General features: G+C 37.3%; 1 protein-coding gene across 10 annotated transcripts in view; it reads left to right on the top strand.

Moving 5' to 3' along the window:
- The window catches only part of ptprfb (protein tyrosine phosphatase receptor type Fb), a 233,258-nt gene that overhangs the window by 139,997 nt on the left and 67,256 nt on the right, over window positions 1-26,005 (top strand). For 6 of the 10 annotated variants that reach the window (XM_067363329.1, XM_067363330.1, XM_067363336.1 and 3 more), the window contains 8 exons: window positions 2,702-2,887; window positions 9,096-9,206; window positions 15,216-15,485; window positions 16,377-16,958; window positions 17,193-17,326; window positions 18,360-18,504; window positions 21,950-22,255; window positions 24,507-24,700. In XM_067363329.1, coding sequence (XP_067219430.1) covers window positions 2,702-2,887; window positions 9,096-9,206; window positions 15,216-15,485; window positions 16,377-16,958; window positions 17,193-17,326; window positions 18,360-18,504; window positions 21,950-22,255; window positions 24,507-24,700 — 1,928 coding nt within the window. The remainder of the gene's footprint in view (window positions 1-2,701; window positions 2,888-9,095; window positions 9,207-15,215; window positions 15,486-16,376; window positions 16,959-17,192; window positions 17,327-18,359; window positions 18,505-21,949; window positions 22,256-24,506; window positions 24,701-26,005) is intronic. The other 4 variants (XM_067363337.1, XM_067363335.1, XM_067363338.1 and 1 more) reach the window with 1 other exon arrangement.

Genomic DNA, 26,005 nt, shown 5'->3' with positions numbered 1-26,005 from the left:
ATGCAATTAAAGTGCACCTTTAATAAGTATATGTGAACATATAGCACAAGTATGCCATTTTGCTCTCAAAGACACTTACAGAACAGGAGATTGTATTTTCTTTTCTTTTTTTCTTTTTTTTTTTTTTTTTTTTTGATAGGGGAGACTGAAATACACGTTTTTACACTCCACTGAGGGAACAGTTGTTTTCTCTTAGATGTTCTTGCGTGCACTGTTACCTTTTTGCATGCTGCCTATATGACACTTGGTAGGTACTATTTGCACGTTGCTTCTCAAGAAAATGTATTCAATTGTTTATTCAGAATCCGCTCTGAGAAAAGGACCGGCATAGTGATACAGCCCACACTCATGCAGGTAGTTGACCTCTCTCAAGAATGCTGAGGTAAAAATGTACACTTCGAAACATGAGTTTCTGAAGGTCACTCTTGGGGAAAAAAAAAAAGAAAGAAAAAAATCTGCCTGTTTTCGCTTCTTAATGAGGCATAACTTGAACAGCCTCATATTCCAAGTTACCTTGTACTGAAAAGTTCCCTCCAGTGCGGATTCCGCGTAACATTTTCCGCTTTCTAAATGATTCCCTATTTCGATGTTTTCATAAGGGGGTTAGTGATTCGTGAAATAACTCTTTTGAGCTTTGTTCACTTTGGATATGTGTCTGATTTACATTGTCCTGAAGTCATGAGCTTTTCAATTCAGCTTCCATGAGAAGTGTGGCTTGATGCTCTAAGGCTTGATACACCAATGATTTAATGTTGAACTAACTGGAATAAGAAGAAACGATAAATCCAAGTTGACTGTAGTGCTCTGTAGAACTTAGAGCAGAGGTTCTTAATCCAGTTCTTGGAGATCTACCCACCTGCAGAGTTCAGATCCAACCCTGATCCAACACACCTGTCTGTAATTATCAAGTGTTCCTGGAGATCTTAATAAGCTGGTTCAATTGTGTTTTATCAGGGTTGGAGCTGAACTTTGCAGGAAGGTTAGATCCTCAGGAACAGGATTGGGCACCCCCGCCTTAGTATCACTGAAATGTTTGTCACATTTCAAATTTTGAATAATTCAGCCTTGCCCTTTGGCTTACCTTGGCATCAAAGAGAGTGTGGTGTTGCAGTAATGTTGTTGCTATTGCAAGTGTGAATATTACGCATCCTGGGCTTTCGTCCAAACTTTTGTCTGAATGTTTGAGAAGAAAACATTGTCATTTTAAACAAGTGCCACAGCCATACTGTTGCTTTGTTCATGATTTCATGTGCTTAGAAACCGTATGTTTAGAGCCTGGCCCACTTGCTTGTCTTGTTTGTGATATAATTAGTGTTCATTTTCATAGTATTCATATAATTTGTGTTAATTATGCAAATGTTTGATACTTGGAGATATCTGCTCTGTTACTTCCTCGTGTAGAAATAGTGAATGGCGTCACAGTCTGTATCAGAGTGGAAACGTTGTTTTCCAAACCATTGAAGGACAAAGCATTATTTGCCAGCTAGATTTGCATTCCCAGAAGAAAACAGCAGTGTTTGCAAGACAGCAAAGGAAATGTGTAAGGTTTAAAGTTTAGGTAAGCAGTTTTAGGCTGTGGTTTTGCAAAAATTGAATGCTGCATCAGTTGCATGTTGCGGTTGTCACATCTTTTGTTTTCTTTCTGTGGCACATGAGTATCAACAGGTCACCAGTTTTGCAGTGAGAGATGGTGAAAATGTTATAAGAAAAAAAAGAGCAATCACAATTCACTCTGCTAATGTATGTAAGAAGGAAGACCAGTGACAATTGAGAATGCATGTGTTTTGATGATGTCAGTGCTGTTGTTTACATTTTGAATTGTGAACATAATAAAAATGGGGGTTGCAGGGGAAATTTTCAGACTTTGATCTTGAATGTCCTGAAGTAACCTATAAAGTTTGAAGTCATTTATCTATAAAGCACATTTAACAATTAACAACAGAAATAAGACTTTGTTAGTAATAAGATAAGAAATGATGAGAGCAATAATAATAATTAGGTAAGGTCAATTTGAGATTATAATAATAATAATGATGATAATGATAAACTAGCAAGGAATGGCTTTTAAAAAAGAAATAACTCATTAGAACCTCAGATGATGAATAATGAAGATAAAGAATAAAATTGGGTCTTCGTGCTGGATTTAAAGGTGGCAATGATAGTGCAGAAAAGTGTGGAAAAGTAAAACTAGAAAGTATGAGAAATATCAATATATAGTGCTGACTTGCTAGTAGTATAACTAGTTCTAACTAGTGTATTGACCCTGTCATGTTTGGATTTATTTGTAGCTGAATTTGCATTTTCCTTTCTCATTGTTTGTGCTTCGTCTCTAAACAAACTCATGTAAAGATTTAGAACAAACAAAAGCTTGCAGCTTAAAACTGAAAGCTTGGCGTCCATATGGTGTTACATGTTAGAATAATGGTACACAAACGTCCTGTGGATTAGCCTCACCATGCTTTGATCTTATTAATGCAAAGGAAGGCCTTTTTCTGGGAAGTGAATTGATTCTGTGCACTAATGAGACTAGTCCTGGATTTGCTTTTGCAGGACAATTACCTCTGGCTCACATCTCTAACCCTTGATTCAAAGCAATCAGAGTTCTTTGAGATCATTATCCTTATTTTGGTAAATCATTAGATTTTTGGCTCCTGACTTGACCTGTTTTTTTTTTTTGCTTTTTTTTTTCTTCTTGCTGCAGAAAACCAGATTCCTCATGGCTTCCCCACCATAGACATGGGCCCTCAGCTGAAAGTGGTGGAGCGAACAAGAACAACCACAATGCTTTGTGCAGCCAGTGGGAACCCTGACCCGGAGATCACTTGGTTTAAGGACTTCCTACCGGTAGACATCAACAGCAATGGGCGAATTAAACAGCTACGTTCAGGTAAGAATGGCACACTTCTTCAGACCTACAATCACAGGAGAAGGAACTAATATACTAAACTTAACTGATCACAAATATAGATACCCAATCAACACAGCTCTGTTTGTGCAGTGTCAGGCCTTTGGTCTGCAAATTTGTCTTTGCTTACAATTGAAGGAGAAATGTATTGATGTGGCCAAAACTTAAAACGAGTCTTAAGCTACATGCAAATGGTCTGGGTAATTGTAGGCAACCTTATGGGAATATGAAGTGGCCTGTAGAAGATGAGCTGCTCTATTTAAATTGTAGACCTTCCTAATGGATAGACGGCTCAGGTCTGACCTAGGATCAGACGGATGAACAGGACTTTGTCCAGGCTGGATTAATGGCTCCTGACTGACTCACAGCTTATCCCTCTCCACTAAATCCACTTCATTTAGAGGGCAAGTCCACAGCAGAGCGTGTTCTCAAGTTTCTAGCATCAGCGTCTAAGTACACAGCTTACAAATACACAGTTGAATGTATGAACTCCCACTTGGTTGCAAAAGTCAAATGAACAAAATGTACCATTCCACCAAACATCAAAACATTGCTTCCTCAAAGAGCTTATCTCTGGACGGCATGAGGCGCAAAGCTTTATGGCCCTTTTAGGACACTCTTAACATAAAATTATGACAATAAAGCTTGTCTTATCTGGCTTATCTGCCTGTTTTACTCTTCTGGATAATGTTGAATGACATGTTTGCTGTTTTGCTTCTAGTAGATAAGTGTTTTCTGATAGACAATGGTAATGGCGAAGTAACCTTACCTTGTGATTTGACCGATAGTTTAAGTCGGCGTGAAATCCAAATGAACTCTTAGGTGTATGATTTATAGCTTTTCGATTATAACCAGTGTTATCCAATAGCAAAGTCCCTTTCAAGGAAAATTTGTTCACTTGTTCTGCTATATTTGCAACACCTCCAGAAAACTATTTCAGGCATGCAAGACCAACTGTTTTTGGGCTTGAAAGCAGCTTGCCAAACTCACATTGCTTGCTCGCCAAACAGCTTGCCTAAAAAACTACAAGCCAAACTCACATTTAAATAGCATATTTCAAATCAGCAGCAAATTTTGACATAAAATACTAAAATAGCTTTTCTATGGGAACCGGAGCGTCTAAGTAATTAAATGTGATTTATCATGCAGATAAGTTCAAATCATTTTTTGAAATGCGTCTTAAGTTACGGAAGTAAAATGTGTCGAATGACATTTCTTGTTGGCTTATATTCACGTGTACAGAATTGTTGCTAGCTGTTTCTGCTTTTCTCACACCAAACTTGTCGCCTTAACCTGCCATGGTCTGTGAGTTTCTGAACAATGCTGTGAACAAAAATAACCCGAGAACATTTTGTTTCCCTAAGCTCTGCAAATATTCTTTAAAGCGTCAGGTTTGGCAGGCACCTAAACTATCTCAAAATTTTACCACAAAGAAAATTTGCCCTTGGATCTTTTTTTTCTGAAGCTAATTCCGTTGCACCAGACAGCCAACATTCAACTAATCCTCGGAGAGCAGTAGTCTGGGCTCAACTTGATTCCTTTCTGTTTAATTAAGCTTACTTTCATTTGATTCTCTCCCTTTTGTTTTCCTTATCTCTCTTTGTCTATCTCTCTCGTCTACTAACACTTCTCTTCAATCTTGTTTGCATTCAATTTACTTCACCTAGGGGGTTCGCCAATACGAGGTAAGACAGCTGGAATGTGTCTCACGAAACGTCTCATCCATTACCTGTCTCATCGCCACCACTGTCATTTCCTGCTTGTTCAGTACATATACAACCTTTGTCCCAGCATTCAACCTGTCTGTGTTCTGATGTCTGTATCTAAGCAATATAACAGAAATGCATTACTGTTCAAAAGTTTGGGATAAGTAAAAAAAAAAATTAGAAAAAGTTAATAATTGTAGTAATCAAGGATGCATTCAATTGATCAAATGTGACGGTAAAGCCATTTGTAATGTTACAAAAGATTTCAAATAAATGCTGTTCATATGAATTTTCTATTCATCAAAGAACCCTGGGAAAAAAATGTATCAAGGTTTCCACAAAGATATTCAGCAAAACTGTTTTCAACATTAATAATAAAATAAATGTTTCTTGAGCAGCAAATCAGCATATTAGAATGATTTCTAAAGCATCATGCGATACTCAAGACTGGAGTAAAACCGGATGCTGAAAGTTCAGCTTTGACTTCAGAGGAATAAATTGCATTTTAAAATATATTATAATTGAAAACAGTTATTTTAATTGTAATAATATTTCACAATGGTAATGTTTTCCATTGTGGGTTTTTTTTTTTCGATCAAATAAATGCAGCCTTCTTTCAAAAACATCTTGCTGACCCTAAATTTTTGATCAGTAGTGTATTTATTACTAAAAGTGCTTTATTTTGAAACACGTTCACTTACCAAGATATAATAGGGATAAATCATGAAAATTCTGATAATTTACAAACCCTCATGTTGCTCCAAACCAGTGGAACATAAAATGTGAGATTTTGAAGAATGTCTTGGTCGCCATTTTACATGTAGTAAAAATAAATGGGGATTAGAACTTTCAGAATTCATTGTTTATTACATAGAAATTAGCGTTCAGGACATTTTTCAAAATTCCTTTTGTGTTCCACCTTTTCTGAGGCCCGAGTCTTATTACAGTTATGCTATGAGTTTAGTTTTCAGACAGAAGGCCATCTTTAGAATCTCCAGAGTGTGTCTCTCACATTCCAGTTGGGCTGTGATGAAATTGAAATGATTGAATTTGCATACTACTTATGCTAAAATGAGTATGTATGGGAAATGAGGGCACGGCCCTGATTGTTAAGATGGAGCATTCGATCAATCACACAGTTGCTCTCAGTTCTGAATGAAACATGGATTGCTAAAACATGCTTGCTAGAGGCGAGTGCTTGACAAAACCGCCATTACCCTACTTCACTCAGTCAGTTAGCAATCTCAGTGGTCTGAGGACCCCTGGAGTTTGACTGTAAAATGAAGTTGAAAAGGCAAAAAAAAAAAAAAAAGAGAGAAAAGGTGTACTGCATATAACAAAGGCCTGTTTGTTACCGATGACTGTTGTAGCACGCCAGCTCACCTCAGGTTTTGAATCAGAGTACGTCTGTCTCGCTAGGGGAGAAAAAGCTGACACTGCCGTATGTTCCCGAGTGGTTGCTGAATTTTACTGGCTGAATTCTCAGTGTTCGTGGGTATGATGTTTAATTGATCATGCTAGCAACAGCAGGTCTTTGTGTTCAATTCATCTCACTCAACTCATATTGTTTTGTATCTCCTTTATCAGTGAGGGACATGTATCCACTTCATACAATTTCATGTCGTCATCAAGACGCACAGTTTGTCCCGCATTGTATTTATGTTTCAAAAATGCATGTCTCCATGTGGCGTACTTCCATCTCCAGTTGAAATGAAAGTGTTGAAAAAAAAATTATGACAATTTTCATTTTGGGGTGATCTATTCCTTTAACATACTGTATGTCATACGAAATACTTAAAAAAAACATTGATGGTTAAAAAAGATTATACATTTTTGTCTGTAACTGTCAAAGATTTTAATTGCATGCAAAATTGAAATGAAACAGTGGCTATTTTCACATTCCTTCTCTGATTTAGGTGGGATTTAGTTTTTTTGTTTTTTTCTTCTTTCTTATTTCTTTATTGTGGTCCCTTTACTTATACAATATGGCACCATCAATCAGATGTGTTGTCAGGACTGAGGGGTGATGGCAATCAGTGCTGAGCAATCTCCGAATTGATTAGTAATTTGCTGCTTGTCAGTGTAGGAAACACCACCAATCAGTTTTCCTTGAACTTGGAGATTGGGCAAGGTTAGTGGTGCATGTTATTTCCTCCCTGCAGCACTGGGATGCTGGAAAGTAGTCAGGGTTGAACAGCAGGTGATAACCTATGCTATGATGGTACACCACTGCCAGAGGTAAATATGTGTGCTTTTGCTAGATTAAGAGCCTGGCAGAGTCTTGTAGAAGCAAATGCTGTATCTGTGGTTAGGACACCCAGATTGATTTTTCGTTTGATGTTCCTGCCCATGTCAAAATGGGTGGTTCTAAAGTATCTGCTGCACTTAATGTTGTTTCATATTATTGAGATTTTTCCTCCTTTTGTGTACTGAAGTGATATCTTCAATAAATGCACTACTGGTCAAAAGTTTGGAACAAGATTATTTAAATGTTTTTGTTGAGTCTCTTATATTCACCATGGCTGCATTATTTGATTAAAAAACACACACACACACACACACACACACACAAAAAAACAGAAATATTTTGAAATATTACAATTAACTGTTTTCTATTTTAATATATTTTTAAATGTAATGTTTCTCTGTGATGGCAAAGCTGAATTTTTATTAATTGGATTGAATTTTTATAAAATGTTGTTTAAAGGTTCTTATTATCAGTGTTGAAAACAGGTTTTACTGCTTATTATTTCTGTGGAAATTATTATTTTATTTTTTTTCAATATTCTTTTGATGAATAGAAAGTCCAAAAATAACAGCATTTATTTAAAATAGAAATGTTTACATTATGACATAACATTATAATTGTCTTTACTGTCAATTTTGATCAGTTTAAAGGATTAGTTCACTTCAGAATTAAAATGCATGTCTTTCTTTCTTCAGTTGAAAAGAAATTAAGGTTTTTGAGGGAAAATATTCCAGAACTTTCTCCATATAGTGGATTTCAACGGCTATCAACAGCTTGAAGGTCCAAATAGCAGTTTCAATGCAGCTTCAAAGGGCTCTCCGTGATCCCAGCCAAGGAATAAGGGTCTTCTTAGGAAAAACGCTCGTCTTGCATGAGCTCTGCGAAGCGCCACACCTAACATAATCACGTTGGAATGGTCACGTGTGACGTAGGCAGAAGTACCACGCAAGTGTTTACAAAGCAAATGTGCAAAGACTAAGGCAAGCGGCCTTTACAAAAAAACAACCTATTATGTAATGTGTGGCACATCACAGAGCCACACATTACATAGATGACAATACACAATACTAGATGAGCATTTGTGGTTAAAAATAATTTTTTATTTTTTGTGGAAGATGATTGTTTCGATAGATAAGACCCTTTTTCCTCGTCTGGGATCATGTAGAGCCCTTTGAAGCTGCATTAAAACTGCAATTTGGAACTTCAAACCGTTGGTAGCTGTTGAAGTCCACTATATGGAGAAAAATCCTAAAAATGTTTTCCTCAAAAAACATAATTTCTTTTCCACTGAAAAAATAAAGACATAAACATCTTGGATGACATGGAGGTGAGTAAATTATCAGGAAATTTTTAATTTTGAAGTGAACTAATCCTTTAATGCATCCTTTTTTTCTTTTTATTTCTTTTTCCGGAGTGATAAGGTTTTACAGTTTCCACAAAAATATTACACAGCTCAACTGTGTTTAACATTGGTGATAATAATAAGAAATGTTTCTTGACCTCCAAATCAGCATATTAGAATGATTTCTGAAGGATCATGTGACACTGAAGTCTGGAGTAAAATTCAGCTTTGCCATCACAAATAAAAAAGTTATTTTAAATGATAGTAATATTTCACAATATTAGTTTTTGCTGTATTTTATCATTATCATTGTATCACTATATATATATTTTTTTAATCAAATAAATGTAGCCTTGATGAGCATAAGACACTTTTTTTCAAAAACATGAAAAAATCTTAAATATTCCAAACTTTTGACCAGCAGTGTATGTGTTAAAAGAATAGTTGAATATTGTCCTCATGTGACCTTATGAAGCATAGTTTTTATCTATAGTGACCACACAGGCTGCATAGTTTTGTGTGGTATTGATGTTTTGTTTTTTTTGTCGGGTATAAATATGCCACAGGAGTAATAAAGTCATATGCTGTAGTGTAATTGGCTCCGAGTCAATGACATTAATATCCTGAAAGCTTTTTCTAATGACAGTGAAAGGCAAATATGTTGTGCTGTAGACTCACTCAACCTGCAAAATCAGCTTTATGCATATGTCTTAGGCAGCATTCTTGGACAATAAACTATATACACAGTGGAACAGGTCTGACATTTAAACAGGGGGTGTTTACTGATTGTTTGCTGTGAAAGTTTGTGGTTTGTTGGGGAAAGTTGCGTCAGGGGATTCATAATCGTGTTCGTAAATCAAAGAGGTGACTTTTACTCTTGTTTTTTTCTTCAAGGAGCTCTGCAGATTGAAAACAGCGAGGAATCAGACCAGGGCAAGTACGAATGTGTAGCTACGAACAGCGCCGGGACTCGCTACTCAGCCCCCGCCAATCTCTACGTGCGAGGTAAGAGAAATGCTCCAGGTGCCGCCCCTATCAAAACAACTTCCTCAACAATGATTCACACCTTTATTTTGACCATGTTGCAATTTTGTTTTGACTTCCACATCTGTTGAACTTTGTTTGACATTTCAAAGCCAAAATAAATTAAAAGTTGTTGACCAAACTGTGCCTGAAAAAAACAAAAAAAAACAAAAACATTCTCTGCTCTGTTTTGATTTCATAGCAACTGACGCACAGGTAAACATGTATATTTCTCAAAGTATTTGTTATGAGAGCGAAAAGACAAAAAGGGTTAATCAAAGGTTAGTGCCATAGATGACACCTGCAGTATTAATACATGGATTTAAAGGTATAATGGTGTTGGAGGCATTGTCTGTGAAACAGAACTCTGAGAGTGCTGTTGTTATGAGTGTCAACCCCTTCAGCTCTTTCCATGCAGGTAATAACAGGGAGCTTATGGCAGGCTGCCAGTATGGCCTCCAGCTAGTGACGTTACGGTGCCACCCAGTTATTGTCACGCAAGAAGTGACGAATAAGCCTTCTCATGCTTTCTGTAAAACAAATGGCCAAAAATGCAGACATCATCATGCAACTCAATCACATGAGGTTGCTATGAGTGACGTCTAAACGCTTTGCAAGTTAATAAAGGGGTTAAATTGTATTTTGCATAAAAAGGAAGCCTGTTTTTAGGAACATTCGGGGGTATGTTTACACGACAATGATGTACTTAAAACGGAAGAGTTTTTTTCTTAGCGTTTTCCACTTACAGTTGACAATGTTGTCAAAGTGATGCCTATTCACATGGATCCATGAAAACGAATAAAATCGCTGCCAGGCCAGTAGTTACTAGTTACTAGATGTCACTAGTTAAGAAATACTACACATCTATACACTGAACAAATAACATGCATGTCAGTGACATCACCGTTTTCACAAATGTGCGTTTTTGTAGTTTACACCGAGACAGTAATGGTATCGCTTTCCAAAAACTTGCACTTTGAAACAGTTTTTTTTTTTTTTTTTTTTTTTTTTTTATGTTTGTGTTTTCAGGCTGCCAATACGCTGTTGTTCTGTAAATAAATGGCCAAAACTCAGAAATGTTTTTATTTATTTATTTATTTTTTTAATGTTTTTAGTTAAGTGTCGTGTAAACAGCCCCTAAGATGTTTTGCATTTTGACATTATTTTTATGATAATTAAACACATTTACCCCAAATTCTCATTATGGTTATGCATGTTTAACTTTTGAGGTTTTTTTTTTTTTTTTTTTTTTTTTTCTTCAGTGATTAGATTCTCATGTAATGCGGTCATTTTTACTTCATTTATATCAGCCCAAATAGAATGCATTACCAAAAATATTATGTGCATTTGAAATAATTAGCAAATTAATCAATATATGGTCTCATGATATTTTAAATTATTCATTAAATGTTAACTTTAAAATTGATAAATACTTTTGTTGTTAAAATTCAATATTGTCTTTTTTATTTATTGAATATTGCCTGATTTATAAATACTTTATTTCAACAAAATATGGTCTTTTTATTATAGTATATAATTATATTATATTATTAATTTTATTTATTTTAATTATTTATTTATTAAATACAACTTTATTTATAAATACTTTGCATTTAAATTATATATTGTCTTTTTATTGATGAAATACTGCTTATAAATACTAATTTAAATGATTATAAATACTAATTTGAATATAATTTTAGTGATAAAAGTTATGGATTTAGTGCACCCCCAATTATTTAGTGTATATTACTATTTGATTTGTCCCTAATTGATTAAATTTGTCACATTCCAATTCCTACTATTCCTAAAAATAAGCTTCATTTTCTTTATACAAATTTGTCATTTTCTTGTTGTTTGCTTTTGATTTTGGGGTGAAATATGAGTCACACTTGTTCTTGACTTTTTTTTTTTTTTTTTTTTTTGAGAATCACCCATGGAGTAGAATGAATATTTATAATTTGTTAATCAGTCTATATGACCTCACATTTCACTACAAAGAAACGTAACGTGCACTGCCAAAATAATAATAACAAAAACAGGAACTTCGGGAGCTATACCAACAACTAACTTCCTCAGAGTTGACAGGTGCATAATGGGTCGACTTTATCCATCTGTCCATCACAGCCTGGGTGTGGGTGCTTGTTTTTCAAAGCGTCTCTGTAAACGGCTAATCATGCTTTTCTTTTCAAGGGCGTTCAGCTCAGTGTACTGCTACCATTCCTCAGCCGCCCGTCCCCGCTCATTTATCTGCTCACGCTAGATGAGTTGGGTGTCTAAGACCGCCAGCCTGTCAGTGGATCTATGTATTCAATAGCTGCTTCCTTTTTCCTGGTCCTCAGCACTTTTCTGGGAGCTGTCTAAATGCTCTATGACTTTCTCTCTCTCTCATTCTCCCGCTCCGTCCATCTGTCTGACAGAGGACTATATCACCTGGGAGAATCACAGTCATGTATACTGGCTGTATATGTGAGTGCTCATTTGTCAGCCGCTTTTTCCATAGTGAAAAGTTGTCAACCACTGTCTGCTCTCTTTCCTCTGCTCTTGAAACTGACAACAAATCAAGAGTGAAGTGGGTGCATACTTCACATCTTGTGTGAATGTGTCCGCTTACTTTTGTTCAATATTTAAGGAAGATAAATGTTAATATCGCTAATGCACATCATTGTATTGTAGTGTTACCTTGGCAGTCCTAACAAGCCTTTAACTGACATCATCATCTTTCATGTGTCAGTTTGTGACAGAATATGGCCCAAGGCCCTTTTAGATTATCTCAGTGGCCTTCTCTGCCTCACTGGAGATATGGTTATGAATGCTCGCAAGCATACAGAGACAGCTGTCAGAAAATGTTCAATCATTCTGAATTGTTCGTATAGTATAGCAGTAATGGTATGCCAACATATGTTAGGAAAATGTTAATAATATGCCAGTCATCCTGTGCTGTTCCCATCGTTGGACTTTTGTTTTTGTTTTTGTGGAAGTCTGTTAAAAACAAAAAAGTGAATTGTAACTATTACTTAATATCTCAAAACTGAGATTATATTTCTCACTGTTTCTTGTAAATTATGACTTGATGTCTCACAAAAATGACTATATATGTCACAGTGACATTATATAATAATGTTAATTAATTTCTTCATATCTCACAGTTAATTGTTTTGTTGTTGTTTTTTTTACTCATTCATAAACAGGCTACTATACAGTATTTGTTCCTTATTGAAAAGATTTAAAAAGTTTGGTTTCAGTAAGACGTTTAAATATTTTTTGAAAGAAAAGTCCTATGCTCAACATGGCTACATTTATTTTTATACAGTAAAAAATTTAATATTTTGAAATATGATTCCAATTTAAAATAACTGTTTTCTGTTTTAATATATTTTAAATGTAATTTATTCTTGATATTCTAATTAATATTGAATTTTCAACAGCCAGTCTTAAGTCACATCATCATTCTAATGATCTGATTTGATGCTCAAAAAACATTTCTTGACTTATTTGAAATAAATATCTTAACTTTATAAATGTCTTTACTGTCACTTGTGATCAATTAAATGAATCCATGCTGAAAAAAAGTATCAATTTATTTTAGTTTAAAAAAAAAAAAAAAAAAAAAAAACAACAACCTGGATACACCCAAGAAATGGTAAATTGGAAATTGAGTAACTTATTTGGTCACTCACACAGCAGAAGAATATGGTTGTCAGTCTTGTTTTATAGTGTTAAATATAGTTGAACACAAAGTTATTAACCAGAGGGACAACCGCTTTCTATAACCAAACTTACTCCCTTAAATTGATGTCTACCGTTAACCTTTATCAATGCGATTTGTGATCCTTATAGACATGCAGTGATAAATTTCTTTTACATTTATCTTATAATATGCCTGTATTTACCTTTAACATTGTAAACCTACAGTATGAGATGTGGTAGAGTATATACAAATCTAACTCAAGTGTGTGTCTCTGTCTTTATTCAATTTTTCATTGCATTTTCTAACTGCCATGAAATTATAGGAATGTCTTTTCCTGTTCTCTTGTCTCACATTTGTCTCTGTCTTTCAATTTCATCTCCATCATATCACCTGGTCAAACTCTCACCTCATCACTTAGACCCTCGAGGAGGTTGGTTCTTTTCACTCTTAACCGCTTCTTGCAGACCTCAATCTGGATCCCTCTTTAATCAGAGACCCTTGTTATCAATCCCACTCCCTCTGCTATGCTGCCCCTCATCCATGTTATCTGGCTGAATGTGTTGTGTCAGGTGACTTGCATGAGCCTGGACTAATAGGGATAGCAATTCATTAATTAGTCCAAACTAGTTTTAATCCATGTAAAACATCCCCCTTAAATTTTACAAACAATCATCTGTAATTATATTTTTAATAATTTTATTTAATTTCTCATTTTTGTCAGGTTTAAGTGTCCGTTTTATCCCACAGTGGATGTATGGTTTGGTTTATGAATGAAGAATCCTGTAACCAACCTGCTTCCTGATACCTGAAACTTTATTATAGAAATATCATCAGTGTTTATTTTGATAGTAATACACTTCTGTTGTATTACCCACACCGAATTTCCATTATTATCCTACAAATTATTCTCACCGTATGTCCATTTCCATAGTCATGGTTTGTCAGTGTCTCAGACTTCTTTGGAAATCAATGAAGTGAATATTTGTATTTCTTAGACATGCTACTGCTACTGTAATTTCTTTGCAACAGTGGACTTGAAGTACTTGAATTTTACATAGCCTAATTCAAAGAAAAAAATGCTCAAGAGTCTATCGTTTTGCCTTTACAATGAAAACGTAATGAGGAGAATAACAAGCTTGGTCGCAGTGTCTATCTGAAAATAAAATGAGAGAACATAGTCAAGAATCCAATTTCAGGAGGACCTGTGCAAAAACCAATTATTGCCTATGCCATTTCTCCATAGACAGACATGAGGCAGCGGGTCATTAACACAAATTGGAAGAGTCTGTTTAATGTGCTGTGGTTTTATACTCCTATTTTGGAAGAATAGGAGAGAAAAGTCTCTCCAGTTTGTGCTTCTTGTAAATAGTTCAGCATTAGTATCTAGTACCACAATCTAAGATTCTGAGCACTACACGATAGAAAGTGAAATGCATTCTAGTATTTACATTGGTAATAGAATACCCTTTTAAAATGTTGTTTTTGTCGCGCTGATCCATGAGGATTAGTTCCTTGTACACCAAGAGTTTGGCCTCATGCAGTCGAGTCAGTTTATGTCAAGGCAGGTTTGAATTCCGTTCAGCCCCCACATTGATAGTTCACCTCTCTCCTCCCCATCTCTGCACAGTGTCAGCAGGCTCCTTTTCGTCTCCATGGGAACCTCTTTTAATGTCAGGTTTATCTGCATATCAGAGGCTCACAAAGAGAGGGCCCTGCGAACAATACATCTCCCACAAGGTCTCAGACAGGTTCCCGAATCTAGGCAGGACCAAGCAACAACAGACCAGGGTCTCCGTGCGATAAACTGACAGAGAAAACTCTACATCCTGCAATGCCTCAGCAAGGATGATTTTTTTCTTCAAGTCCACAATTCAATAAAGCTCCCCTTTGGCATGAATTTTAATGTCTCACTCTATAAGAAATACCATTACGATGCCTTATTCACCCTTCCCTTGGCACGTATTGGTTTATCGCCCTCTTCTGCACATATGTGTGAGCCACAGTATTGACTTCCTGCCTCCAGTTGTTAAGCTTCAGGCTTTAACAAATAGAAAAAGTGGCAGTCCGGCCTTTTGAAGAGAATTTGTTTGACCTGTCAGCTCGACTTCATGTTAGTTTGTTCAGGTTAGTGGCATAGTGCTAGTATTTACACTAGAGACGTAGTAATCACAATAGACCCTGTGTATGGTAGACCCTGTGTAATAAACCCTGTGTTTGGTTTTTGTATCAAAAGTTAGCAAAAGGACTACAATACTGCACATACTGAATCTCTCACCACGGTTTCTTCTTCGTTCCGGTAGTACGACGAGTGCCACCCCGTTTCTCCATCCCACCTACCAATCACGAGGTTATGCCAGGGGGCAGTGTCAACCTCACCTGTGTGGCAGTAGGTGCCCCCATGCCCTACGTCAAATGGATGGCTGGTGAGGTGGAGCTCACCAAGGATGAGGAGATGCCCGTGGGGCGCAATGTCCTGGAGCTCACCAACATCCGTCAGTCGACCAACTACACCTGCGTAGCTATCTCCTCTCTTGGTATGATCGAGGCAACTGCACAAGTTTCAGTCAAAGGTAAGATCCTCGAATGACCACTCTCTACACAAAAATGTTCACAAAAAAGAATCTTTTGCAGTAATAGCCTAGGTGTATACTTCATTTTCCACGTTCTGCTCCGTCTTGCGTCTTGTTGAGAATGCAAGACATTAAAAGTATACTCCATTGACGTGAGCCAGTACATCAGCTGACTGTGCTGATGACGAAAATTACGTCGATTGGTCTGTTTGCAGTCCAGAGCGGAATGCAGACAAGGGAAGTTTACTTTCGACTTTAGACCAAGAATGTGTATTAAGAACATAAATAAGGTCCATTTTGTAGATTTTCTTAGGTTTAAAGATTCTGTAGACAGTTATTTTACCCAAGACCCTGAACAGGTTTGTCAGAAAACAGAAAAAGTTATTTTCTAACTGCAACCCCAAGGTTCTGACCAGCTGTTTGGTACGCCTGGCAAATACACACAAAGAAAAAACATGGACACTTGCTCTCTGTTGACTGAGCTTTAGGGACTTCCCGCGTTTTACTGTGGGCTCTGAGAAAATGAAAGGCTTTAGATTATTCTGAGCATGTGTTTACCCAGACCAGATGTCTGGAGCTGTATCAGTGCGGCTGGTCCCACCAGACAACGCCGAGCCCTGCCAGACTTCGTTCCTCGTCATCGTGGCTGCCTCTATTGATTCCACTTTGCACTTCACCAATCAATATGGACTTGGAGAATGTCACTGACATTTATCTGGAGTCCAGCCACAAATCTTAAAGACACAATGATGAGGGGGCACAGTCTGCCTTTCTTTCTCTTGCTGTCTTACATTGCATGTCTTTCTCTATTTTAGGAGTGTACCGTGTAGGCAGCTTAGCCTACATAAACTGTCATCCAATTCATTTCCTTTCTTATTGTCTACTCCTCAGCTCTCCCAAAGCCTCCTACGTCTCTTATTGTGACGGAAACCACAGCTACGAGCGTTACTCTGACATGGGACTCTGGAAACCCTGAACCTGTGTCTTACTACATTATCCAGTACCGGGCCAAGACCTCGGACACCAACTTCCAAGAAGTGGATGGTGTTGCCACCACACGTTACAGCATTGGTGGTCTCAGCCCTTATTCCGAGTATGAGTTCCGTGTGATGGCGGTCAACAACATTGGCCGTGGGCCACCCAGTGACCCGGTTGAGACACGGACAGGTGAGCAGGCGCCCTCGTCCCCACCGCTGCACGTCCAGGCACGGATGCTGAGCGCCAGCACCATGTTGGTGCAGTGGGAACCGCCAGAGGAACCTAATGGTCAGATTAGAGGCTATCGCATCTACTACACATCTGACCTGGATGCTCCTCTCAGCGCCTGGCAGAAACACAATACGGACGACAGCCGTCTCACCACAATCTCGAGCCTGACCACCGACATTACCTATAGCCTACGTGTCCTGGGCTTCACATCTGTAGGGGACGGCCCCCCATCTGATGTGTTGCAGGTCAAGACACAGCAAGGAGGTGAGTTTTTGTAATGATAATACATCAGTACTTTTACATAGGGCAGGGTAAAAATCATTATGTCACATGTAATTAAAAAAAAATCTGAATTGAATTCAGTTAGAGTTTGGAAATCGAAACAGGAAATGTGTATCGATACCCAGCCCTACTTTGCATGTGTTATTTCATATCAGCATCATGAAAATACATGTTCATCTGTTGTCACTAACATGTCTATGCCTGTTTGATTTCAAGTTCCTGCTCAGCCATCCAGCTTTGAGGCTGAGGCAGAGCTAGATACTCGGATCCAGCTAACTTGGCTGTGGCCAGTCCAGGACCCCATTATCAAATATGAGCTGAAATATTGGGAGGCTGACTCAGAAAACAAGGTATCATGCCAGTGCTTGTTCCTTCTTGATTCATTCAGAATTACAAGCAGACCAAATATTGATCGTGTACAGCTGTTGCTGTGGGCCAAGGATACAAATGAAAGATAGCCAAAATTGACATTTCACAAAATGACTGCAGGCAAAAGTCTGAAGTCAGTTGATAGAATTAGAATGTGCTTTTGGCTTCAAAAACAGAATGTACTTGTCAATGCTCAGTGTTTCTAACTGATGCCAGAATGGGCTGTTTGGATCTTTTCTTTTTTTTTAAATGTTTTTTCATACACATTGAGATCAGATGTCTTGAACACACTCATCATGATAGCCCTCTGTGTATGAATATGGTTATATGGTGGTTCCATATAAGTCCCCCCACCACCACCATAATGTTATAATGTTAAATAAATATAAAGAGGGGAAAATATATGTAGATTTATTAATTTAGCTGATAGTTACAAATGGATGAAATGGGGGTCTACAATATTAGCTGTATGCTAAATATTTGTTGAACAATATAAACTTGCACTTTAAGAAAACAGACTGAAATGTTACCCGTTATTCACTGAAAATCTCTCTCTTCCTACGATTGAATCTGATGCGCATTCACAACACGCATAAGTGGACAGCAGTGGGTGTGCTTAACACCATACAAGGTGAAGAGAATGAAGTTTATTGTTTATCATTAATGCGGTAGATTAAATGTTTGAAAATTAATTGGATTTGATGACTAAGTCGTCCACACCCACCTCACAATACATCCCTCAGCCCCAGAAATAATGTGTTAAAGTCACAATGAAACAAAGTCACACAATGAAAGTAGTGAAAGATCTTCCATTTTATGACATACATAAAAGTGAAACAGATTATCGAAAAGAAAAAATCGTTTGGGGAACTGTGGTTCTATTCATCGGTTTTTGAATGGATGGGGGCAGATCTGAATGTGAGCTTGCAGTCATAAGAAAGGGGGGTTTAAGAAGACTAAATGATTGGAGAAGATTGGAACATTGTGTTTTATTAACATTTGTTTCCTCTTCAGATCCATGTCACCTTCGACCCTGCCGGCTCATATGCTGTTGAAGGTCTGAAGCCGGACACTCTGTATAAATTCTCCCTGGCGGCCCGCTCTGAAATAGGGCTGGGGGTCTACACTCAGCCCATCGAAGCCAAGACAGCCCAGTCCAGTGAGTGCCCTATTTTTATTTATCACATCAAACTAACCTAAACTTGTCCCTATGGGCAATCCAGAGGACTTCTTTCCCCCTCCTTTTTCAAACCTTTGTCTCCACAATTAATTATTCTACACCTCTAAGCCAGGGAATACCTTTATTCATTGACAAGGGCGAAAGGTACGTTTGGTGTCTGCTTGTGCCTTTGTCATAATTATTTTGGCTTATACGCTATTAATGTGATTTGTTATTGCTACAATGTTAAAAGCCAGAGCAGTGAAGCCTGCTCGAGAACAGGAGATGAAACACTGCGTTTGTGCTAAATTTAACGCTGACTCTCACCTCTGCTCGCTTATAACCCAACCTTTCTAACTTGCACCCACATATCAAAAGTCAATGTTCAGAGAGTATATATTACAATATTTACAGTCATATCAGAGTACTCCCTTTCCTTCTGAGTCCCTCAAAGCCCCATGTTCTCCTAGAGACCTGTCTATCACCACCTCCAGGACTCAAAAAGACCCTTTGATCTCTTGAGTTTTTTTTTTTGTCAGGACCCCTGGAAAAAAAACAACAACCTTGCAATCTGTCGACATGTTCAGCTACGGCTGCAGTATTTTTGTCACCTATTGAAGCATCAGGCATTTGTAGCATCTCCCACTGTTGTCAGATTAAGGACCGCCTGATGAGAGACAACTCACGCTCAATCCCACCGTTGGCACCATGAACGGTGCGACATCACCAAACTGCCTCTCCTGTTCTCTGCTCTGGATGTTAACAAAGGAATGCAAGCATGTTAAAATATCCCAGCGTACATTCTTCTTCCTCTCAGCCATCTCTCCTTTCTTCCTTAGTTACTTTATTATTATTATTATGCATTTATTTTTATCATATGCTATAGAGATGCATGAACAGATGCCCTTTAGCATTTTTAATCGTTGTAAATTGTTGTTGTGCTGTTGTAGTGATTTTTTTTTTTTTTTTTAATGCTTCTGGACTGTATTGTGTTGAACAAGAACATTTAATTTGGAAGCTCACCTGACCTCTATCCGTCGCGGACGGATAGAGTTAAATATGCTCTATTTAAATATGCCGTGCTGGTGCTGCGCTTATCTCAGACACTCAGAAGTGGCACAGAGCCTGCCAAAAGATGCTAGCAGCATGCTTTAGCGTAGGCAGGATGGTCGAGTACGCTCTCGGACGCGTCAGCTGCCACACTCACTGACACTTGGATCTCTGACAAATGGGGAGCTGTTGTCTCCCAGCCAATAGTCTGACTGAGAATGTGTGAACGCCTGTTAAAACACAAACCGATGGCCTTTCCCCTGCTTGTCAACACCCAAAAAGAGAAAGGCAGTAAACGGCTGCGACTTACTGATCACTTAGACCAGAGTGAGAAATTAACACATACCACCAGCCAAATGAGGGAGGGGGGGGTTCGCAATTGCAAGTAATTTTTAACAGTCTTAGATTGGATTGTAACAACAGCACACTCTTGCTGGTGAGGCGCATTTGATTGGCTGTTATGCACACTACCATTCAAAAGTTTGGGGTCTGTACTTTTTTTTTCTTTTTATGTTAAAAAGTTTGGGGGAAAAGTCTATGTTCATGATACCTAATGCTACATTTATTTGCTCAATAATACAGTAAAACAGTAATATTGTGAAATATTATTATAATTTAAAATAACTTTTTTATTTTAATATATTTTATATAATATTTGAATATATAAAATGACATTCATATTATGTTCACATTCTCCTATTAATTTTATTTTAATTGTTTGTATTTCTATGAAGAGCCAAACAAGCCAAAATTCATTCTGGCACTCTCAAACACTTACATTCTCCTTTCACATACCTACATATAGTTCTACACTAACCCACTTATGTTCTTCTTTCAAATACATTTATTTTTGCTCTCATAGTCACATATTTTAATGCACACATTCATACATGTTGATCATATTTTATAACACACACATTATTACTTTTTACTCTTATATTCATATATTTTATAATTCACATTCACAGCCTACATTTTGTACTCGTATATAGTTTTACGCACACATTTATACATTTTTATACATTTATGTGAATGTATTCAAAGTATACATTTAATATTATGTGTTAAAGAAGAAGAAAATGTATGCATGTCTGAAGAAAATATTTGTATGAAAGAGAAGCAAGTATGTATGTGTGATAGAGTGCAGTGGAAACAGAAGGTGTACAATGGAAACGGAAGGCAGGTCAGGCACGATCACGTTCAGCTTCTCAGAGCCGCCCAGTGACGCAAGTCCACGGTTTTCCCGTGGAATTGGCTACTTTAACATGATATTTAGCCCCTGCGAATTTTACCAAGGGAATCCTGCCAAAAACGTGGATTTTACCCCTCAGAAGGCGATTTTTTACAGTAAATCATTCTATTTAATACAAAGTAAGCTACAGGGACGCAATGCCAGTCAACTAAACGAGTGTCGCATCCGTCTTTTCGGAAGATGGAAAAGCTTGATGACTTGGATAAAATTAATGATTTATTCCTAAAGACACTGAACATAATTACTTTGGATATTAAAATATGTTCTCAGAACTGTCCATTGATTGTTTATGGGCGGGTTATAGTAGCAGCCACAGCATCTTTCTGCTATGAGTGAAATCAGTTCCTCCACTGAACACAAGCCCATCTCCGGCATGAAAATCAGCATCGTTACAGTGGAAATGGGACAAAAAAGACCGGTTGACTACAATTTAATTAGCTACTTTTAAATGTCATTTTTACTTCTGAAATGTTTGTCAAACGAGTTTAAATGTAGGCAATATTTTTGGGCATTGTAAAAACAGTATAAAATAAGCTTCCGGGGGGATAATAAAAGCCTTCTGAAGCAAAGCGATCCGTTTGTGTAAGAAAAATATCCATATTTAATACAATAAAAAAAATAAAATAACTAGCCTCCGCCAGACCGCCTTCCGCATTCAACTTATGCAGTGTAAGACTTCTCGCAGTTCAAAACGCTTACACTTTGTCCTATGCCTTCCCTATTCAACTTGCGAAACGTGACGTCAGTTGCGCTATTTTCGTAAGTTGAATACGGAAGGCGGTCTGGCGGAAGCTAGTTATATTAGCAAATTAGGTAATTGTTAAAATATAAACATAGCATTTGCATATGTATTAAAAAAAATGTGAGTGGCTAATAAATTTGCAGATTTCTGAAATCGGAGCGACGAAAATTTAATTCTAGAATTTGATGAAATCAAGCTTGAAGAAGTATGACTTCAACTTTAAAACCTAAATGGCTTTAAAAACACAAAATCAATTTATAGTTCTAATTTGATTTTAGACAAAGATATAAAACAAAGACGTTCTCTATTATTGTGCCAACCTCTCAGTCCAGAAGCGAGCTTGTTTTGAGTTGATTAATTTTGCTTGATGCCATCCCCATTGCCTTGCCCCCCACCTGCAGCCCCCTCTGCCCCCCCTCAAGACGTGCACCTGCTCAGTCTGAGCTCCACCAGCATCAAGGTGAGTTGGGTGGCGCCACCTGCCGCTAGTCGCCACGGCGCTATCGTGCGCTACACAGTCAGCTACCAGGCGGTGAACGGTGAAGACTCGGAGCGCCATGAGGTGAAGGACATCGGAGCGGATGCTTCCAGCTATGTGCTGGATGGGCTGGAGAAGTGGACGGAGTATCAGGTGTGGGTGAGAGCGCACACCGATGTGGGCCCCGGCCCAGAGAGCACAGCTGTGCGTATACGTACCAATGAGGACGGTAGGTCTGAAGTCACCTATATGGACAACTACTAATACTGGGATACTCCTGGCTGCTATCTTTCTGTTCCCTTTTTGTCTGACAAATTTGTTTAACTTCCTTTAAGCATGTCTAACAATTATTCCTATTCAGGGTTATGAACAATATCATCTGTGACATTTGCTTTAGATTGCTTGTCAAACTTTTCTAATTAAATGGTGTGTTATGGTCAGAACTTAAGTCACATTCTCCTAATAATACCTAACCTTGAACAAACCTGGACCTGAAAGCTGGGTCTTCTCCCTAAAAGTAACGGTGACTGAACTCTGTAGATGGAGCATTGAGTTTTAATTATAAGTAGACTAAATGTGTGAGGAGGGAGCAAAATCACAGAAGCATCCTCTGAAAGCACCATAAAATCAGTGGACCACTACCCATGGTTCATAACTCAGAGTCATCTTATCATTGAAGGACAGTCTAATTGTCCTACATCAAACAACAGACACAGCTTTCCAGGAATTCCATCTGTAAGCTAACTGGGTTGCCTAGACCTGGGGTTTTCAAACTAGGGTTCAGGAACTTGGGGTCCTTGGCCTCAAAAAGTTTAAAAACCCCTAGACATGCAGGCACAGACAACAGCCCTCAAAGCATTTACTCACTCTTACTCACTGTCTGTCCTTCCTCAGTTGTGCTTCAGCAAATTTGATGTGTGTGTTCACACAAGTTGCAGGCTAAAACATGTGCAACTTCAGGCAATCCCTGAGTGCTTTTGATAAGGTTTTTTAGAAGTGTAGGCTAAAGAGAGAAGCTTATTAAACGTAGGAGAGCAGTATAAGTCCGGATGTGCTCACTGCATGGTCCTTTACAAGACAACATATGCTTTGTCTCTCAATAACAGGATTTGCTCTGCTCCCCGGAGCATGCGAGGCTTGTCCTGCACGCATACACAAGCATCCTCTTCTCTCCCAGGCCACTTTTTGCCCTTAACACCCTCCTTAGTGTTCGAGAAGTGCAGTTAGACTAACGGTCAAAAGTTGGGAATAATTAGTAATTTTTTATGTTTTTGAAAGAAGTGTCTTATACTCACCAATGCTGCGTTTATTTGGTCAAAATACAATACAAAACAGTATTATTGTGAAATGTTATTACAATTAAAAAAATAACTGTTTTCTATTTTAATATATTTAATATATACTTCTGTGTCACATTATCTTACAGAAATCATTCTCATACGCTGATTTGGTTTTCTTTTATTATTAATTATTCTTCTTTTTTTTTTTTTTTTGGTGCTCAACTATTGATAATGGTTCTTATTATTATCAATGTTGGAAAAAATGTGCAGCTTAATATTTTTGTGGAAACTGTCAATATTTTTCAGGATTCTTTAATAAAGGAAAATTTCAAAAGAACAGAATTTATATGAAATGGAAATATTTTGTAACATAATACATGTCTTTACTGTTACTGTTATTTAATTGAACCCTTCCTTGCCGAATAAAAGTATTAATTTCAAACTTTTGAATGGTAGTTTATTAGGTTTCCACACACACAAAAAAAAGTTTTTAACAATAATAATAATAAATGTTTCTTGAGCACAAATTCAGCATATAAAAAAGATTTATGAATGATTTCACAGTATTACTGTTTTTGTTTTTGTTTTTTATCAAATAAATGCATCCTTATTGAGCATAAGACTTCTATCCAAAAAATGAAAAAAATCTTAATTATTCCAAACTTTTGACCAGCAGTGTGTCTTTGTCCACTAGCATCTTCATAAATATCTTTTTTTATCTCTTTCCCTTTATCCTCTTTCTCATTCTTGAATCTCCCCTCCTGTCCTAGACCACCTTTTGCCCTGTTTGTCTATAGTTGCATCCCTATATCTTGTTCCTGGGGTCACATTTACACCCTTAGAAATTATGTCATAAGTTTCTCTTTTCACATCTGGAAATTCATTCACGTGAAGCATGACAGCTGAGCAGCATTTCAGCACATCCTCATCAAAACATTAATTGTCCTTCATCACCTCCTAGACTTTTAGCAGTTCTTATTTTTATCATATTTTTGCATTTTCTTCTGCATCCTTGAATAGTTGTGAATAATCTTCTCACTGAAGCCGCATTAGCTTTTCTACCAGTATGATAAATGTTCTTTAACCGACAAATATTGTAATACCTCTCCTCAGCCAAACCGCTAACTCATTAGCACTTATTAGAGTGTTTGAGCTCACACACACAAGCCTAAAAGTTTAAATGTAATTGTCCCCCATTAGTGCCAGGAGCCCCACCTCGGAAAGTAGAAGTGGAGGCTGTGAACTCCACAGCTATTCGTGTGACATGGAAGCCGCCTCTTTCTGGGAAGCAGCACGGCCAGATCAGAGGATACCAGGTCATATACTCCCGCCTGGAGAATGGGGAGCCACGCGGCCAGCCTAATATAATGGATGTCGCTCTACCAGAAGCACAGGTACTACCTGCTAATTCCTTATTGTTGTTCTTCACTGTTTGTACAGTGAGCTGGATGCCATTGTTATGGCTCAGTTGGGCTCTGTTCCAAACCTTAGTGATCCTACCTGAAATCAGAACTCTTAAGGTGATGATACACGGGGCAACATTTTAAGCAATGTTGGTGAGCGATAATGCTTGGCCACTTTCCCATTGAGATTGAGCAACAAATTTTGATCTAAAGTATCCACATACAAATTTGTTGCCCATTCTCAATGGGAAAGTGCCCAAGCAACATCGCTCGCCGACATTACCCGACAACATTGCTCAAAAAGTTGCCCCGTGTATCATCACCTTTAAGTGACTTATTTGAAAAGCTTTACATGGAGACTTAACTAAACCTCACAGCTGATTAGAATTGAGTTTGGTGTTAGCATGTGTCTAAGCTATTGATCTAATACATTAAGCAAGCAAGCTTGCACAAATATTTGGTGAAAGTCATATTTATGTTAATTATAACATTTCTTAATTATGTACATGTATGTGTGTGTGTTTATATATACATAATAAATATACACAGTACACGCATATATTATGTATACACAAAAGTTTTATTTTGGATGCATTTGACAGCACTAATACTAATATAGTATCTTTTTTTTTTTTTTCTGAAAATAATTACCTTTCATTTTAAAAGGTAAGAAAAACATTCAGCTTTATTTAATTTACGAAAATAATTTTTAGTAGTTTTTTTGGGGGGTTAACAATAACAACACTGTTTTTTTTTGTTGTTGTTTTGTTTTGTTTTGTTTTGTTTTGTTTTGTTTTGTTTTGTTTTGTTTTTTGTTTGGCAGCATAGTTGTCTTGTTTTGAACAGCCTTTGTGTTGGTTGGCGTGTCTTTAATGCCTAAAAATGCTGTCTATGTAGGCAACTCTAGGGTTTGGAACAGAAACATCGGTGTTTTCTACACATCTAATTCCACATGAAAACTTTTTTGAGCCTTCAGTGTTATGTGAATTGTTGTTAAATATTTCATAGATGCACACTATTGGTGGCCTTTCAAGATTTCAGCTCTTTGTAAATCCTAACATTAATACATATGCACTGTCTTGTTACTCTGTATTTTTTTTTTTTTTTTTTTCAGTTTTGCTCATGGTGCATTAATATAAGGAGATTTAAAACTGCCTGAAGAAATGTGGGTGCACTGAGATGGAAGAAAGATAGTAATCCTTAGGAGGGATTTAGATATCCATGAATATCTTAAAGTAGACACTTTTTCGAGGATAGAGAGAATCAGACTGGGGGCATTTAAATGCTTCTGCTCTT

Source organism: Chanodichthys erythropterus, chromosome 16 (genome assembly GCF_024489055.1).
Source record: "Chanodichthys erythropterus isolate Z2021 chromosome 16, ASM2448905v1, whole genome shotgun sequence".
Taxonomy (NCBI): Eukaryota; Metazoa; Chordata; class Actinopteri; order Cypriniformes; family Xenocyprididae; genus Chanodichthys; species Chanodichthys erythropterus.
This window is presented reverse-complemented; position numbering and strand designations above follow the sequence as displayed.